Genomic DNA, 18,016 nt, shown 5'->3' with positions numbered 1-18,016 from the left:
TCCAAGTAGTGGTTTTCTTTTCCATTCAGCAAAACAACTCACTCAAAAATAACTTCAATTTAAAACAATAACTTCTGTGCCGGGGTGATATCGGATGTCAACATGTAAAGGTGCCACTGGCAGCCGCTATCAATCCATTTATTTGATCTCACCCACCCACCCAACCCACACATGAATGTGAAAGACAGATGCAATCAGAGATAGAAATATATACATGTCCCCCACTCTTTACAAACATTGTGTGGGTTCTTCAGCACCCAAGTGTTGTGAGATACGATGGAATCTACGGTTTATCATCATCCGAGAAGACTAGAAGGCCTAACCACTTGTAGATGCCACTACAACGGCAGTGCTGTCTCCTCAGTTATTTAAAGACACTGGGTGATGGTCCGGCTGGGGTTTGAACCCGCGACCTCCTGCACAGTAGCCTGGTGCTCTACCAACTGAGCTAACCGGTCGCCTTACCACTCTGGTACCTACATGTATAGAAAAATTGTTGACAAGTGTCTCTTGATTACAACTTGAAAAAAGTTAAGGGTAACATATGTAATTTTGATTAGTTCTTGCATTTTTGTTTTCAAACATGCAATAACAGATCATGAGTTGTTCCTTTCAAGAATTAAATTTAGTTCTTTTGTCTGGTGTTCTAGAAAAAGATCAAGTCGCGATGAAATTTCCCGGCTTGTTTTTTTTAAAATTTTGTTGTGAGACGTTTTTTTACGTGATAGTTATTAGCAGCCGTAATGAAGCCTTGAAAACTTGTAGAAGAGTGTGGTAATGATTCATTATTGCTCTTTGTTTACTAGGAAGAATAAAGGAGCAGTGTCATACTGTCCAGAAACTAGGAGGCCACTTTTTTATTTTGAGGTGAGAATGCAAGTGTGTACCCTTGCCCTCTGTCTTTTCCCATAGTTAGAATCCTTTTCACTTCTTCAATGTAATGATTTTCGTAGTCTTTATATTTCTTAAGTAAGAATACCATACATTATTACAATCCGGTCATCCATGCAGTTCATCAGGGAACAATTAAAAAGGGAAGGCTTAACTTACATTTGTTTTTACAAGTTTTATAAAACTTTTGCTCACTGGACTTGCTTGCTGAAATAAAGCTAAGCTTTTGGTTAGACCTCTAACCCTTTTCACTAAGTACATGTAACCTCGACCCTGGAAACGAGGCAGAGTTCCCTTTAACACACAGGTTTATGGACATGTATATTTATGGTGCAGAAATTAAGTTTCACTCTTTTTCAAGCCAGTGCATCCCTGGGGTGTGTGTTGGAGGAGGGGAGAGGGTTTATAGAGCGTTGTTTCCTATCTTCAGCCTTTCCAGCTTTCCTTGGTATTCCCACATACTTCATTGTTTAATTGGTAATTATGTCTACACAGAAAATTATATTAGTAACACTTTTTCAGCCCTCAGCAGTAAAACCAAGTCAAAATAAAATCCCTTCAAGATTTCTGTACTCAAAAAGAAGTTAATGGCATGATGATTTAATAGTGATGTTGCTGATGTTGATTTGGCACCAAAAGTTACATGAAATGCAAAACAATAAATTATCTTTCAGTGCTTATGGTTTTGTACTCTGTAAGTCTAACAAAGTGGAAGCAAGTGGAAAACATACAGACCAATGTTTCTGAACTGAAATGAAGTCCACATGTCAAATTTCAGTTACTTTTGAGCAAACCAAAAAACGACCAAAAATCCAGGAGGGCGTTCTTGCCTATAATTATAATTATAATTATAATTATAATTATAGAGTTTTAATTATTTTTAATTGATCAATCCTATGTTTTCCAGCTTTGTCTCTGTCAAATGTATCCCCCCCCCCAAGAAAAAAAAAAAAAAAAAAAATTATAACAATAGTAATAAAAAATATAACATGCATGTATATACAGGGAATGATGTAGCTTAGAAAAACCCCAACAGGCTCATTTCTAACCCAACCTGCTCTTTCAGACTGTGCACCTCTAAAATTAGCCCCAAGTATTTGTAGACCTTCTGTTGAAATTTCAGCCATTGATTAGGTCTTTTTCAGAAGGTGAAATTCACCATTAGCTGGCTATTGGTGACATCCTGTCCTGGTATTAAAAAAAAGGGTGGGACCCATGAAATGCAAAATGAACCCCTAATTTCCTGGTACTAGAGAGTTCTCAACTTAACTAGGCCGTACCAACAATAGTGGAAACTCTGTAATGCTACAAACTGTATGTACATGTATAATTCAGCGAGTTTGACTGAGCCAGATGTCTGAGGTTTGCAGTCCTGCATGTCTGATGTAAAGCTTTATGCAGCTAACCCCTGGTTACAAATTAAATAAGTTTTTGAGTTGCCAAAAGGAAACCAAACCTCATTGCAAAATTACTTTATCAATTATGATGAATACTGTATGTACTGTACAGTGTAAATCTGAAAAATTGTTTTGCATTTACCGTATAGGATTGAAGGATCAATGAACAGTCTCAGGATTATTTCAATAAGAGAAATGCATTAAGAAATGACAAATGCTCAATCTTTTTTTTTTAGTTCTTGCCTGCAGATGACAATTTTTGTGACAAAGTGCACAACTTATCAGTTCACTGTTTGTTCTTGAGTGAGGGATGTCCATGGACAGGAATACTGCAGAATTTTGAGGTACATGTAAGATGATTATAAAGCTGCATTAACAGCTTTAAACCAACTTGAGGTACTCACACTTGCCACAACAAGACTTTATTACCCTAATTAAAAAAAGTTATTAATACAATTTTAGTTGATTTTGAAATATTAAGGGCTTACCAGGGCTCTTTGACACTGTGTTCCAGATAAGGAATAGGTCTCAGCTCAGAAATCCAAGAAAGCTGGCTTTGACTGGCTGATAAATTTAATGGTCAACTTGAGAAGATTTGGAGAGACTTACATTGCCTACTAAATGCTTCATCAACACTGTTTGAGACAAATCAATAATTTTTACAAAAACTAGGATTGTGCTCTCCACTCAGTAGCTGGTCATGGCAAATGACAAGACAAGATGCTACATGTACAGTTAACACTCTGTATCTGAATGAATGATGTCTGAATGATTTAACTGTCTTATGTTGAATTTTAGGGTCTTTTTTTTTGCTCAAAGTGTTTGAATTTTTCCATCTGGCCTTCAATCTAGGTAGAGAACATCGCTCTGTCTTTTCTCACTGGTTTAAACTTATTTTTGGAGAAAAAGAAGGGCAAAATTTTGAGTCAGCGCAATTCAATACATGTATAAGACAGTTAATGAGTTGTGCTCTAAAGCCCTTGGCTTATTCAATGTATCAAGTGCATAGTTTATTTAGTTTATTTATTTTGCCACACCACAAATATAATGAAAACGAAAAAAAAATAGATTGAAAAAAAAGATGTAAAAATGTCGAGGAGACCTAAAGAAAACTATGAAGCTTGTATTAATCAGGTATCCTCAGTTATTGTTTTACAAGATAAAATCAATAAAGAAGATAAGAACATGACAACGGATACAATTACAATTCCATACAATTACAAAGTCAAATGAAGGGATACAATACGAAAAGACAAGCTACAAGAAAAGTTAATACCTAAACACATTTGTATGAAAACTACTAATAGTTGTTACAGAAAAATGCCTTAAGTGCTTTCCTAAAGGAGACAGAGGAGGACGAGTTGAAAATTTCAGTACACAACTTGGAGTTGTAAAATTTCAGGTCCTTGGTGAAAAACGGAAAATTGTTTGATTGTTAGTTCGACAAAGAGGCAAACGATATAAATGAGAGTTTCTCGTATGATAAGAATGAATTTCTTTCTGTAAGGTGAATTTACAGTCAAATTTCAAAGGAAGGGTACAGTTTTGGTAAGAGTACATGAATAAACCTAACTGAAATAGGCGTATGTCATGAAATATGCATAGTTAGTACAAAAAACATTATTTTGCACTTTGCTAGTGTCATTTAATTTATTTGACTTATCATATAGTAATTATAATTATTATAACTAGTAGTTCCTAACAGAAGGTGAAGTGCAGCATACTGATGCTGTAGTAGTAAAGACTGTGGCTGTCACATTTGTTTGACTCAAAGAGACACTTTCAATAAGCAATTGACCAGAAGGACCTGTCTTATTCCAACTTAATCCGATCACATTGGATTGAGTTGGCAAGTTGGCCACCTTCAACATTCGCTCAGTTTGGCTTTTTGTGATTGCACCGTAATGGAGTGCTGACCTGTAGGTCACCACATTTGTATGGCCCTGTATGCATGAGATTATTCATTAATACAGGGTACTTTGGATCTGCAGTAGTTAGACTTATGGATGATGTGTGAGATTTGGCCAGCTTCAGTTCGTTTGTCACACGAGTTCATGAGCCTTTCATGTATTTTTGATGTATTAAGCTTCTTGATACGCTGCGAAAATGATTCAACAACTACTTTAATTGAAAACAAAAAAAAAGAAAATTAGTAGGAGAAATATTCACCTTATCAGAAGGTCTGGAGAGAGTAAACATCTTAAAAGCATGAAGGAAATGCAGCATTATTTATTTAATAGTAGTCAGCAGTGTTGTCGAAAAGCATTCATGAAGGCAAAAGCTGGGAAATCCATCCTCTAGCTCAAATGAAATCCCTTATCTATATGTCCAACGTTAAAAAAGCAATACTATTACTACTACTGCTACTAATTAAATAATAATTATAACAGTTATAATAATAATAATAATAATAATAATAATAATAATAATAATAATAATAATAATATGTGGATGTACTCGGAGATTATTCAAGAGATGTCAGGAAGGCACTTAAAGAGCTAGTGGGAGATAAAAGCGACACAATAGCTCTGCAGATACAGAAATCAGTTATGACAAGCTCACTCAACATTGCCAGGCGCTTTAAGCTTTTGAAATAATGGACATTAGGCATTTTATTATACTTTTATTTTTATTTATTTTTTAAGTGTTTTCATTGCGATGAACAGAACTTTTAGTATTTAGATTGAGGATTTTATGAATGATAAATAGTTTTAGAATTTATTTACTAGGATTTTTATGATTAGAAGTTCGGAGTTTAATTGTATGGACTTTGGTCACTACATTGATTGGCTACGGCTGGTTACCCAATCATTGTTTAGGTAATCTGGGCATCCAGAAGTTTTTACTGCCATTTTATAATAATGATGATGATGATGATCATCATCATCATCGATAAGCTGCTAGCGAGGTTTTAGGATTAGAACGTTTAATATTCTTCACATTTAGGATTAATAGGGTTTTTTGAATTTTTATCACTTTTCTCATTTTAGTGTATGATTGGTCGTATGAATGACTTTTATTTCTTTTAAATTTACTATTATTACTATTATTATTTTTTTTAAAAATTTTGCTATAAAAATTGAAAGCTATGTTTTGCTTCAAAATACTCTCTTTTTTAATTATCGCAATTGAATAATTGTAAATAGGGTTTTAATAGTTCTTTATTCTACTTTTAACATGTAAATACAAATTTTGCTTGGAATATTTTAATAAAGAGATTGATCATTATTATTTAAAAAACAATAATAATAATAATAAAATCTCTAAAATTTTTTAATTAAATCAAGATCAAGACCAGATGAGTCAAGAATTTTTGTTCGCTAATCTTTTTATCATGAATAATTTAAGAAAATTTGTGCAGATAATAATATTTTCTTGTTGATGTAAATTTAGCAGTTACAGGAACGTTTCTGATCAAGTGCATGCATGAATTGTTACCAGCAAAGAAAATGCTAGCAGGTAATCCTCTGATAAACTAGTCAGAGTCCCTCTAGAATATGACTTCCACTCCCACAGAATACATTATGTGTTGAGTCTCAGGTCTACACGTAGAGATTGATATGTGGTACTTCAAGAAAGCATTTGTCATGGCTGCATTAATTTTAAATTAGAAATTTAACAATAACAATAATAACAAAATATAAAAATAACAATAACAGTAACAATAACAATAACAATAACAATAACATTAATTTTATAGTAATGATGATGATGACCATCATCATCCTCATGATTAATGATTAATTAATGACACTGGAACATTGGATTTTTGACCCCAAGAAGGTTCAGAATGATGCAAAAGAGGAAAAAAAAAAAGAGTTTTCCAATGAACATTTACAGTGTGAAATTTTATCACCTTGTGCGCGTGCTGTTGTAGTGTGCTGTTGTAGGTGCTGTATTTGAATTAGAGTTGCACAATGATTGCATGGTTAGATGGTTGTGAAATGAGTTACAAAAAAATCATGCTAATATCTAAGAAAGTTGTGATTCTTACTAAATTTGGCACAACAAAATCATTTCTGAACTCGATCGTTTATAATCTAATATCATGCTAACAGCAAATTGTGCTTATTGCATTAGTCAGCTGATTAGGTGCAGTATTATTTAAATAGGATAACCTAGCTGACTGTTTTCTAAATTGTTCTTGCACCAGTTCATTACATCAAGGAGGTACAGGGATGGTGCTGTGGTAAGAGCACTCACTCCCTACTAATGTGCTTCAATTCCTGGACTATACACTGTAGGACTATTCATAAATTAAGATGAGTTTGTTATTGTTGCTCAAGAGGCTCTCCAGGTACTTTGTTTTCAGCCTCTCCTTTAGAACCATCATTTTCCAATTCCAATTCTTTATGGAGAGTATCCATTTAAATTAATACTCTGTGCTTATAACACTGTTGACACAAAGTGATTTATTTATTGTATGTAAGAGTGGTTTATGCCATTTGTTAAGCCTATCCTTACAAAATACACACAGTTAAATTACATGTTGATGTAAGTTTGATGGTTTGTAATACTTTGAACTCTCACACCCATATATATGGTGGGTGCATGGAGAAGTGTTCTCAGGTGATTTGGTGCTCTTCCCTGTCTCTTGTAGGAGGCCGGGGTGGTGTGTGCATTTTAGTTTTAATAAACCTCAGTCTCTGTCTCGCATGCAGTCAGTTACATGGTCTTGCCGGTTGGAACATTGTTCTACTTGTATTCGTGCCATATGTGTAGTCTTATAACTGACAATTTTTAAACCAGCTTTCACTAGTTTAAGATGCACAAGTCTATATCATTCAGAGTACTTTTGTTGCAATTTTACCAAACAGGAACATGTAGGTTATTGTGCTTTTGCTACCTTTGACGGAAAAAAGATGGAACTTTGTGGAAATGGAAATGGATCAAACGCAGCACATAGTAATCAAATGGATGTGGACATCAAACTAGACTGCAACGAGGGAACACTACCTCAGGAAAGTGCAGTGGTGAGTTTTGTATGTCATGTGTGATCGATTTATGATTTGAATTGTTTTGGGCAATCATTAACATTTGAATAATGTACTCTTTAAAATTGTGTTGGAAATTAGTCCCTTTAGCCACCTTAGGATTTTATGTTTTAAATGCTAGACCTTGCAAAATTAAAATGTGTACGAGTCCGGAATTTGGGTAAAAGAGCACAAAGGTACTAGTTAAGGGCAGTGATAACAATACATTTCATTGTATTTCATGCTTATGGTAGACTTTACAGAAGCAGCATTCAGTGGCTGAAGAGTTTAATGGAAGCCAGGGAGACTTAAATGACAGCTTACAGGTAGCAGAGGTCAGTTTGCAGTTCTAACTAAAGTACATTACTTGGAACGACTTGAGATCATGCTATTACCTGATAGGTGCTATCACATCCTCAGAATTTCTACAATAATTTGTGGTTGTTTAGCTAAAAAAAAAACACGGGAAGTGTTTACAGTGTGACACGCTGTACCATAGCCACCCAACAAACTTTTTTTTACTAGTTAGGCAATCAGGGTATCTTCCCTCTTGTTCATAAAATACAAAACAACATGTTTTCAATAATTCTAGTTGTGTCACTTACCTGTTAGACTTTGCAAGGAGGCGTGACGGTTAATCAAATTTGCGTATCCTGATATATTGGCTTACTTGTAAAAAAAAGTTTGTTGGGTGGCCAAGGTAAGGCACATCGCACTGTACGAGAGCAACAATAATTTTATTGCTCTGTTTGTCATTGAAAACATCAGCCTCTTCATGGCTCATACTCAAAATGAAAGTCTTGTTGGACTAATTTTCAGAATTTACTTCGAAGAAATGTGAATCAGTTGAAACCCTGATCATGCCACAACCGAAAGGCCGTGAATTGTTGGTCACATTACTAACAGGGTCATGTGATTAGAAAATGACAGCATAGGTGAGCTTTGGTCTGGCCCGTGTTGTGGTTGTAAACAGGGTTGAACCTTTCCTCTTATTTTGCGTTAGAGGACGTCCTACTCTATTGGCTGTGATTATCCGAATGGATTTCATTATTGTCATTATCATTATAATGTTACTGTAATTTTGGTGAATTTGCCAATTTTGTGTCAAATTCACGGCTAAACTAACAGCCAAATAGACAATTTTGACGATATGGAGACAAAAGACTAAACTGTAAAATAGGCCAAAAATTAAATTGACTGATTTTATGATTTTAGCCAATATGATGAATTTGCTTAATGGTCCCTAGACTGGAAAATCCGCCAATTGGTACCATAACAGCGGTTATATCAGGCCCAACACGAGCATAAACACAAACGTAAGCTTAAGGGTAAAAGATTCACCTTTCTCTTACCCTCGCCTTTTATGTTCATGGCTATATGCTTTTGTTGCAAACCCCTCGTAAAAATCCTGTCAAATCTGCCATTCTGTCATATTTCCCGGTTGATGCTTAATTTGCTAATTTCATGGAATGCTTGACTCAAACCCCGCTGAGTTTTTCGACTCTTTAGTTGCCCGGGGAGAGGGTGCTCTTTTGTAATAAGTGTAATTTGATAGTAGTTAAAAGGGGCACTGTCACGGAGTCTTCTCTTTCCTTTGGTCGAATCTGCTCAAATATTGGCCAAGATAACTTTTCGCTGACATCAAATTACTTTTATAGCCCCAAGAACAAAATGTTAACCCTGTAAGTGGTTTCTCCTCCCCAGAAGAGAGTATAATCAGCTTTTTTTTTTTTAGCAATTTCTCCAAATACGTTGGAGGAACCTGAAAAAATTGGCCACTCTTTTCAAGTTGACCATCCATGGCCAAAGATAACTAACTCTAGTTTCTATGTAGTAGTAGGGTTACTGCATATGTTTTTTGGCCATTCAAGGTAATATCACAAATAGGTGACACTGCCCCTTTAATTTGTTCAACAGCCTAGCATTACTAGTGATCGCAAGGTAAACTGTGTGTATCCTTGGTGCGACATGTTGGTAAATGTAGATGATCTTCGTGGGCACTTGGAAACGTTCCACCCAAAAAAATGTAAATATTGCAAAGGACAAGTTGATCTCAGTATGTTGGAGGTATGTTTTTTTTGGCAGAATGGTTTTAGGAAATTATTTTATGGTGTTGTGCCAGATCATACTGCCATACTGCTCGTAAGGTGATTCCATCTGGCTGATCTTTACATAAGTCAACAGCCTAAATAAAAAGTTTGCACTCACAATTCAAAATGGAAGTTGGTAGTTTTATTTTTTTTGTTTCTGTAATTCCACAGAAAAATTAAAAAAAAAAAACGTTACCAGCTGTTTCGTAAAAGAAATGAATTTGATGCTAGAATCTCAGTAAAGAAATGCCAATATGTTCCATGGTCCTCTCCCGCTCCTCCTTGTGTTCCCCTTCCCTTCCCCTTCTTTACTTCATTCTTCTCCTCCTCTTACTCCTCCTCTGATTCCTTCTCCTCTTTCGTTCCCCCTCCTCCTCCTTCTTTTTCGTTCTCCTTTTACCCCTCCTTCATCTTTCCCTCCTCCTACTTTTCCTCCTTTCACCTTCTTCTCCCCTTCCTCCTTTTCATCCTCTGCTTTCTTTTTTTCCTCCTCCAACTCATCTTCCTGCTCACCCTACTTCTTCTTCTCCCCTTCTTCTTTACCTTCTTCTCCTCCCCCCCCCCCCCCTACTCCTCCTTTTTCTCCTCCCCACCTCCTTCTTCTCTCTCTCCTCCTCTCTTCTTTCCTTCTCCAGTTGACCTGGTAAAGGTTGGTGGTGGTCCCTACCTGAGCTCTGTATCTAGCACCATTTCTGAAGGGGTCAACCTCACCACCTCCACTGAGTTATTCCAGAATTTAAGTAGAGTTATGAGTGCTGGATTTTCTTTGTAAACTTTCCTTATAGCATTGCAAGGAGTGTCCAGCTTGGCCAGTCAAGCCAGGCAAATGTGGAAAAGATCAAACTCCTCAAGCTAAGGTAATTAGTCAATAGCTTACTGGTACCCCCCCTGCCCCCACTAACCCCCATTATTATTATTATTATTATTATTATTATTATTATTATTATTATTATTATTATTATTATTATTATTATTATTATTATTATTATTATTATTATTATTATTATTATTATTATTATTATTATTTTTTATTTTTTTTTTATTTTTTTTTTATTGTAATAAGAGTTGTTTTTCTTTAAGAACCTTATTTTTATTTTCAAATATTTTTTTGCCAGAATACGATCATGATATGATTTTTTTATTGCAAACAAGAAGCTGTTACCAGCTTAAACTCGGGCCATATTTGACTGCGCGGTGCGTAAGCCTACAATCTTTTAGCAGTGATAACCTCCAGCATCGCTTACTCCCCAAAATTGATCGTTATAGAGATAATTATAGTGAGGCAATTTAAGTAACCACCAGATAGAATTGCATTACTTGCAGTCAGAATGAATACATGGGAAAACAACGTTTGTTAAGTAGAATACCTTGTGCTTCATACGGATGCTTTAATTCCCGGGCTTTAATCCTTACGTTTTCACCTTTGATTTGGCAGACAGAAACCATTTGTGCTTTGAAATTAGCTCTGTTAGGCTTGAAAATAGTCACTTTTTTAATCAATATGAATTGTAAATAGGTTTTTTCTAATAGAGATAATGTGATGGAATATGTTAAGCCGGGTGAATAAATGAGCATGATGTATTAATCAGTAAATGACACAGGCATACTCGGAAAAAAATCCGAGTGTTCCTATCAGGAGCACTCGGATTTTTTTCCGAGTATGCCTTTGTCATTAACTGATAAATACATCATTCTCAGGTTTTTTAATAGTTCTTTTTTCCTACTTTTAACCTGTAAATAGCAATTTGTTTGAAATATGTTAATAAAGAGATTTATTATTATTATTATTATTGTTGTTGTTGTTGTTGTTATTATTATTATTATTATTATTATTGATATTATTATTATTATTATTATTATTATTATTATTATTATCATTTATCGAAAAGAATTGTAAATAAGTTTTAATAGCTACTTTTAACCTGTAAATAGCATTTTACTTGGAATATTTTAATAAAAATTGTTTATTATTATTATTATTATTATTATTATTATTATTATTATTATTATTATTATTTATTGAAAAGGGTTAGATCGTCTAGCTGTGTCTATTTAACAATTAGACGGCGAGCTCGAGGTTTCTATCGGCTGATCCCCGAGCCAACTATCAAAGGCGATAGAAACCGAGAGCGAGCCGTCTGATTGTTTTAGCATACCTCAGTGATCGATCTATCAAGTAAAAAAATCTTTTTATTTCATAAATTTTGATATATTTGTACAATGATGCATGCTAAATCGCGCGCACTCTGACAAACTGCCGCCTATCGATCGATAGACGGCACCTGTGTAGCCAATCAGATTGCGCGTTACGCGATAGTCGGTCACTGAGGTATGCTAATTTTGGATAATCTATCAGTGTTAGTGCTATTTACTCCCATGCCACAATATTCCTCGGTGATGCTGCTATAACCCGGGCAAAAGGGCTACAAATGTTGCAAGCATCGTTTCATTTGACAAACGAAATTAGATGGGTCACTGTTCCTCTTTGAAAACTGTACAAACTCTTTTATAAGACTGCTTAAATTGCGGATCGTGTGATTTCATTTGCCAAGAAACTGTGCACCACACTGACGCATTGTGAAGCTGTGAATTGTTAACATGATACCCTGCGATGTGGGAGAAGTAGGGTTAGGAGAGGGGATGGGTCCGGGGTGTATCAATACCCTTCGTTATGGTGAGACTCTGGCCTTTGGGGCTGCCATTATCCCTAGTAGAAGTTAACTATTCCACTTACATTTTTACAGCATGTTAACAGTGACTGGTGTTGTCCTTACTTTTTCAGAAAGAGCAAGTGAATGACACCCTGCCATTATCACGAAAACTCAATTTACCTCTTGCTCACGGGGAAGATGTGAAAGAGACCATTGCTCCCTCATTGAAGAGAACTTTGGCAGGAAATTCCGACGCTCCAAGCGCGTCTTCCCTCAGCTCTCTTGAAGTACTGATCACTGATCAGCATGAGCAAAGACTGAATCGACTTGAAGATAGGGTTGATTTGCTTTCAAAGGAAAACTTTCAGCTAAGGCAGCAGATCCTCTATCTTAATAATGTATTTGATGACATGAATCGCAAAGTTCAACTCTTGGAACAAGCACTTGCTCATGCACGCTTTTGTCAGAGGGAGGACGACGATATAATACAAGCAAACCTGAACTCTCTACGAAATGAGCAGATAAACCTGCAATCCCAGTTTGATCGTGTAATGGCAAACCCCTTGTCACAGGAAGAACGTGCAAGGTTAATAGGGCAGATGGACGCCATCCAGGAGAGGATTGGTAGACTAGAACAACATATGCTGTCGCACAGGAACATGTTAGCTGAGATATCCACTTCAGTTAGATCGTTGGCCAATGCTGTTGCAAGTGACAGGATACCTGAAGTAGACATAAGACCTGTTTAACGATCATCCCGGTTTAGCCGGTACTTTTCTTCTTGTGAGTAGTGCAGTGAATAGTGCTCCATCCACTATGTAGTCAGGCATGTAAGAGTGAGTGAGTGAGTGAGCGAGCGAGCGAGCGAGCGAGTTATTGAGTGAGTGATTGAGCGAGCGAGCGAGTTAATGAGTGAATGATTGAGCGAGCGAGTGAGTGAGTGAGTGTCCGTAACAAACAGGTCCGCAATGCGTGCACAGCACTACCCACATGTTCGCAATACGTACTTATTTTTTTATTACTCTTTTTTTTTTTATAAATTTTCAATTAGCCATACATTACCTCCAGTTATTAAGTTACAATCTAATTCCAGTGTTCTAGATAACCTACATAGTCAGGGAGTCAATGAAGAATTTTGAGGGGCCAATTGGTGTGCTTCTCTGCAAATCCTAAGTTTATACAATAAAGAATTGAAAAATTGTCAAATACTTGTGAATTGTTTCTGGCTAATCTAGACTAGCCACGAACAATTCACAAGTATTTGAAAATCTTAAGTTTACCATTAAATTTTCCAGGTCAAAAAGCCAGCTTTCTTGGGATTTTGACCTAACACCCCTCCCTTATCTGGAACACTGGTTAGCATTAAATAGTCAAAATAATACACACATATATATAGGAGCGGAAAAGGGCATGAATGGTGAAACTTATGTGATGCCCTTTGATTAAAATGTAACTTAATGACTTTTGTATTGCACTCAGGTTACTTACGGTAAAATAGCTTGTAGGTCTGAATTTTATTAAGGCGTAGATTTGTTGGGTTACGATGAGTAGAGACCTTGCCAGTGAGGAGCTGCTGTATTGTAATGAATTTTTGTGTTTCACTGGGACCATGTCTGTCCTAAGTAGGCCATTTTCGATTTTCCTTTGAACCTCATTATGTGAAAACAATCTTTCTGCAAAGCTTTTCTTGTGCAAATTAGCTTTGTTTACATTTCAATGAAAACTGATTTTCATTAAAAAAAAAAAAATACTGTGCACGAAGCCTTGTTTTCATAATGAGGTTCTGGCAACTGAGAAATGGCCTATTACAGATGTACAGCTCACATGAATATTGTAATTCGATTGGGACTAAGTCTGCCCGAAATTAAGCAGGCGTCTGTCTCACAGATGTACAGTTTACATGAATTTTGTTATTCCATTGGGACTAAGTCTGTCTGGAATTAAGTAGGCGTCCGTATTTCAGATCTAGAGTTTACATGAATATTGTAATTCGATTGGGACTAAGTCTGCCCGAAATTAAGCAGGCGTCCGTCTTACAGATGTACAGTTAAGATCAATATTGTTATTCCATTGGGACTAAGTCTGTCTGGAATTAAGTAGGCGTCTGTATTCCAGATTTGCCCTAAATGAAGCAGGCGTCCGTATTAGAGATGTACAGTTTACATGAATATTGTTATTCCATTGGACTTAGTCTGTCTGGAATTACGTAGGCGTCCGTATTCCAGATTTGGAGTTTACATGAATATTGTAATTACATGAATATTGTATTTCTATTCAGACCAAGTCTGCCCGAAATTAAGCAGGCGTCCGTATTAGAGATGTAGGACGGCTTAAGACAATCAGTGGCCTCCAAATCTGTTTATAAGTGGTTTATTTTAGGAAGATAAATAGTTTTCTTGTCTGGGATGCAAGCCTTCTTGTTACCGTCAGCAGCAGACAATGTTTAGATATGACTGATGGCAAAATTGAAAACGGCTTAGAGCGCCGTGGCTTTGTTAACCACCGTCTAAACTGCCTTTTAGAAACCGACCCGTACAGTTAAGATCAACATTGTTATTCCATTGGAATAAGCCTGTCTGGAATTAAGTGGGCGTCCGTATTCCAGATGTGGAGGTTATGTTTCACTGGGACCAAGTGAACTATCTGTAATATAAGGATGCCTGTATTTTAGAATTTTTATTTGATGAGCAGTTTCTCTTTTTATTCACCGACATTTTAATATCTTGTAGTTTTTAGCTTTTTAGATTTAGCTTACAGCTTAATTTATGTTATGCTACAGAAGTTTTGCCGAGAGTGTCAAAGTATTCAATTTAGATTATGAGCTCGAAATCTCTATGGCGTGATTATCACGCATAGAAATCAAGAGCGAATAATCTAATTGTTTTAGTATAAATCTACTTGTCGTTCAAAACTTCAAAGCAAATCCCTTTTTGCAGACACCTCGAGAACGCGAAAAGGCGGCCGCCATTTTGTTGTAAGGCTACTCACTCTACTCACTATCTACAACAGAATAGATAGTGAGTAGCGTAGCCAATAAGAGAACAGCATTCGTGATAGAACGCTAGTAGATTTATACTAATTGTATTTCAGTGGAAGTGTTTTTAGAGGTAGGGTTTGTAAGAGGTTTAGTTTCTGGGACCAAGTAAGCTAAGTATTAAAATTGTCCGTAATAAGCATGTGTCCTCATTGTGGAATTATTAGGAAGTGGAGGTTCGACTATACTGAAATTCCTTTTGTACGAAATAGGTAGGGTATAGTTTACACCTTGTGACAATTAAGCAGTCGTGTAGGTTAATAAGTAGGTAGTTACCTAAATATTATGCATCGAGAAATAGAAAGTAACAGTAAAATTGCGTGTAAATTGTTTCGTAAAGATAGTTGTATCTGCACCATACATTCCATAGATTCAATGATGGTTTAAACCAAAAAGGAACGATCCACCAACGAGTCAACCAGGGAATTCTATGCGTATGTACACATATATAGATTTATACATTTTAAGGGTAGCTTTGGTAAAATAAACGTAACTGCCATCATGGTTTACGTTGTGTAATGTGCTCTTCTTTTTCCCTGACAGAAACGAACCTGCGTTTGATTCCGAACCAAATCCTGCACTTGACAATGCTGCCATTTTTCTTGGCAGTTGCTCAAGTGACAGTCGCTAAAGCCTAGGGACCAGGACTCGTTCTTCTCTTTTTTTTTCTTAACCCTCAAAAGTTCCACTGTCTTCATGAAAATTCTCGTCACTAGAACTAATACATTCATCAAACAAAAAGGTTTAGTTTTCAGGATCGAAAATTTATGTTGAAATACAAGCCGGGACGTCTTGTCACGTGACATTTTATCAACTTAATCATGTGACAAAACGTCCTACCCCACTTAACAAAGATTCCGAGAGGGAATCAAAAGCTTGTGTTTTAACGTAAATTTTTGATCCTGCAAACGAAACCGTTTTGTTTCAGTGATATAATATGACAGGATCAGGGAACTTTTTTTTTCTCTAATACATTCATGTTTATCCTACATTTGCCGTTGGCTGTTTTCAGTTTCTCAGTAAAATTCAGTAGTTTTTATGTTATCATCAAAAGCCAGGATTACCTTGCACTATTCTCAACTCATGTCTGCCGAAAACGTGATTCTAAATCTCTGTAATTTCATTGGCGGTTCTAGGGTTCTAGGGCCTGCCGCCTTACTTTTAGATTAAACCGAGGCTCGTAGAGCTGCAGACCGATCTCGATTTTTCCCTTTCCCCCTATACCCCACTTGGGAGCATGCTAGTGGAGTATTCAAACGGAGTGGATGAGACCGTATATCATACGAGGGTTTAGTAATCACCCAAGGGGCTCTTTTTTGAAGCTTGTAACTTAGGGAACTGCTTGGGGGGGTGGGTATTTAACCTGTGTTTGGGGTATGGGGGTGCCGCTTTGAATTTGAAATACTGACCCTGTTTAGGACGAAAATCACCTTAAATACCTACCCTGTATAAGACAAGGCCCTCTATTTTAAGATCCAATTTAAAATACTGCGAAGAAACAATGAGTTATTGCCATAAAGGGTGGTTTGAACCTTAATTACATCCATTTTGAAATCACTGGTGATCCTTGGAAGCTGATTGGTCCAAAATGGTGCAATTTATTCCCAAATCGCACCATTTTTTGCTCTAAATCGCATCCTTTCTTTAGCCCATCAAAATGGAAATGAAGTAACAAATAGAATATTAATATTGACAATGATACTCTTTGATTTCAAAATGGATGTAATTAAGTGGTAATTGAACTTCGTGTCGTGCAATTTTGGTCTGAAATCATACTTGTGATTTCAAATCAAACTCGCGCTGCGCGCTTGTTTGATTTTGAAATCACGCGTATGATCTCAGACCAAATTGCACTCCACTCAGTTCAATTACCAATATAAATTCAAACAAAAAAAAAAAAAAAAAAAAAAAAGAGCGAGTCATAAAAACTGTTTTTTAAAGTATGATCGTTTATTCACGAGAGCGGTGATGGACGTTCGCGGCCAGGTGAATCTTAGCCTCCCACGCAGTCGTTTTTAAGGGACTCGTACGAGTCCCTTAAAAACGACTGCGTGGGAGGTCACCATTTTTCATCGACATAGTTTAGAAAAACGTGCCCAATTGTTTTGCCTTTCCTCCTATCCCAACTATGGGAAATGGTTATGACAAGTTTGTTCCATAAGGACTCACCTTGTCTGGGGTAGGGGGTTATCGAAGACACCACCTATCTATTACCAAAAAAATTTATGGCTTTAAAGTTTGAGTTGACACAAACATTCAACCAGCAATAGTCGGCATTGCTAGTTAATCTGGATAAATGAGGCTTGAATCTCACTGTCCTTTTTTCACTGCCGGATAGAGAGGAGGCTATGCAATAAAGACACCACCTTTTGAGGTTGAGGAAGTGTGTGTGTGTGTGTGTGTGTGTGTGTGTGTGTGTGTGGGGGGGGGGGGGGGGGGGAGGTACAGGCAGAAGCCACCATCTGTTTTGTGGTTTGGTGGGCCCTGTTCCAGTATAGTAGTTTGACCACTTCCCTAAACTGATAGAGCGGCAGCAGCAGTCGAAGTAGCATTGCACTAATGATTTGTTGAGTGTATTCAGAGTATAAATATTGACATACGGTCTGGCCCACTTATACCAGAGGAAACCTTGCATATATTTTCTATATTAGAGTTAACGTTGTATCAAGCAGGACTGTAACAGTGGAATGCAGCGAATGCATCATTTTTTTTTTCATTAGTAATAACATATGTGGTAGCATTTTACATCAAGTACTAAAGGAACATCTGCAACAGATAATTCGTTAATCGATGTCCAGGATGTCCTCAAGACCAACTATAACCTATTCGATATTCGAACCCGTTTTCCACATTGAGCCAATTGACAACTATTGCGTGATGCGACATGTTAATGTTTATCATATTTACAACTGAAGCTGTTGGTTGAAGCAGTCCAGTGAACGGCAGTTTTGAACAGATGTTTTTATAAAGCGAGAGAGGA

General features: G+C 36.5%; 1 protein-coding gene across 1 annotated transcript in view; it reads left to right on the top strand.

Annotated features, from left to right (window-relative positions):
- Window positions 1-18,016, top strand: part of LOC146459372 (uncharacterized) — a 71,377-nt gene that overhangs the window by 2,337 nt on the left and 51,024 nt on the right. The window contains exons 3-9 of the mRNA XM_085089618.1: window positions 807-867; window positions 2,525-2,632; window positions 7,106-7,261; window positions 7,516-7,596; window positions 9,179-9,328; window positions 10,137-10,208; window positions 12,134-15,505. Of these exons, the coding sequence (XP_084945744.1) occupies window positions 807-867; window positions 2,525-2,632; window positions 7,106-7,261; window positions 7,516-7,596; window positions 9,179-9,328; window positions 10,137-10,208; window positions 12,134-12,751 (1,246 nt within the window). The 3' untranslated portion in view covers window positions 12,752-15,505. The remainder of the gene's footprint in view (window positions 1-806; window positions 868-2,524; window positions 2,633-7,105; window positions 7,262-7,515; window positions 7,597-9,178; window positions 9,329-10,136; window positions 10,209-12,133; window positions 15,506-18,016) is intronic.

This window comes from Pavona decussata, unplaced genomic scaffold (assembly GCF_977016875.1).
Source record: "Pavona decussata unplaced genomic scaffold, jaPavDecu1.1 SCAFFOLD_219, whole genome shotgun sequence".
NCBI lineage: Eukaryota > Metazoa > Cnidaria > Anthozoa > Scleractinia > Agariciidae > Pavona > Pavona decussata.
This window is presented reverse-complemented; position numbering and strand designations above follow the sequence as displayed.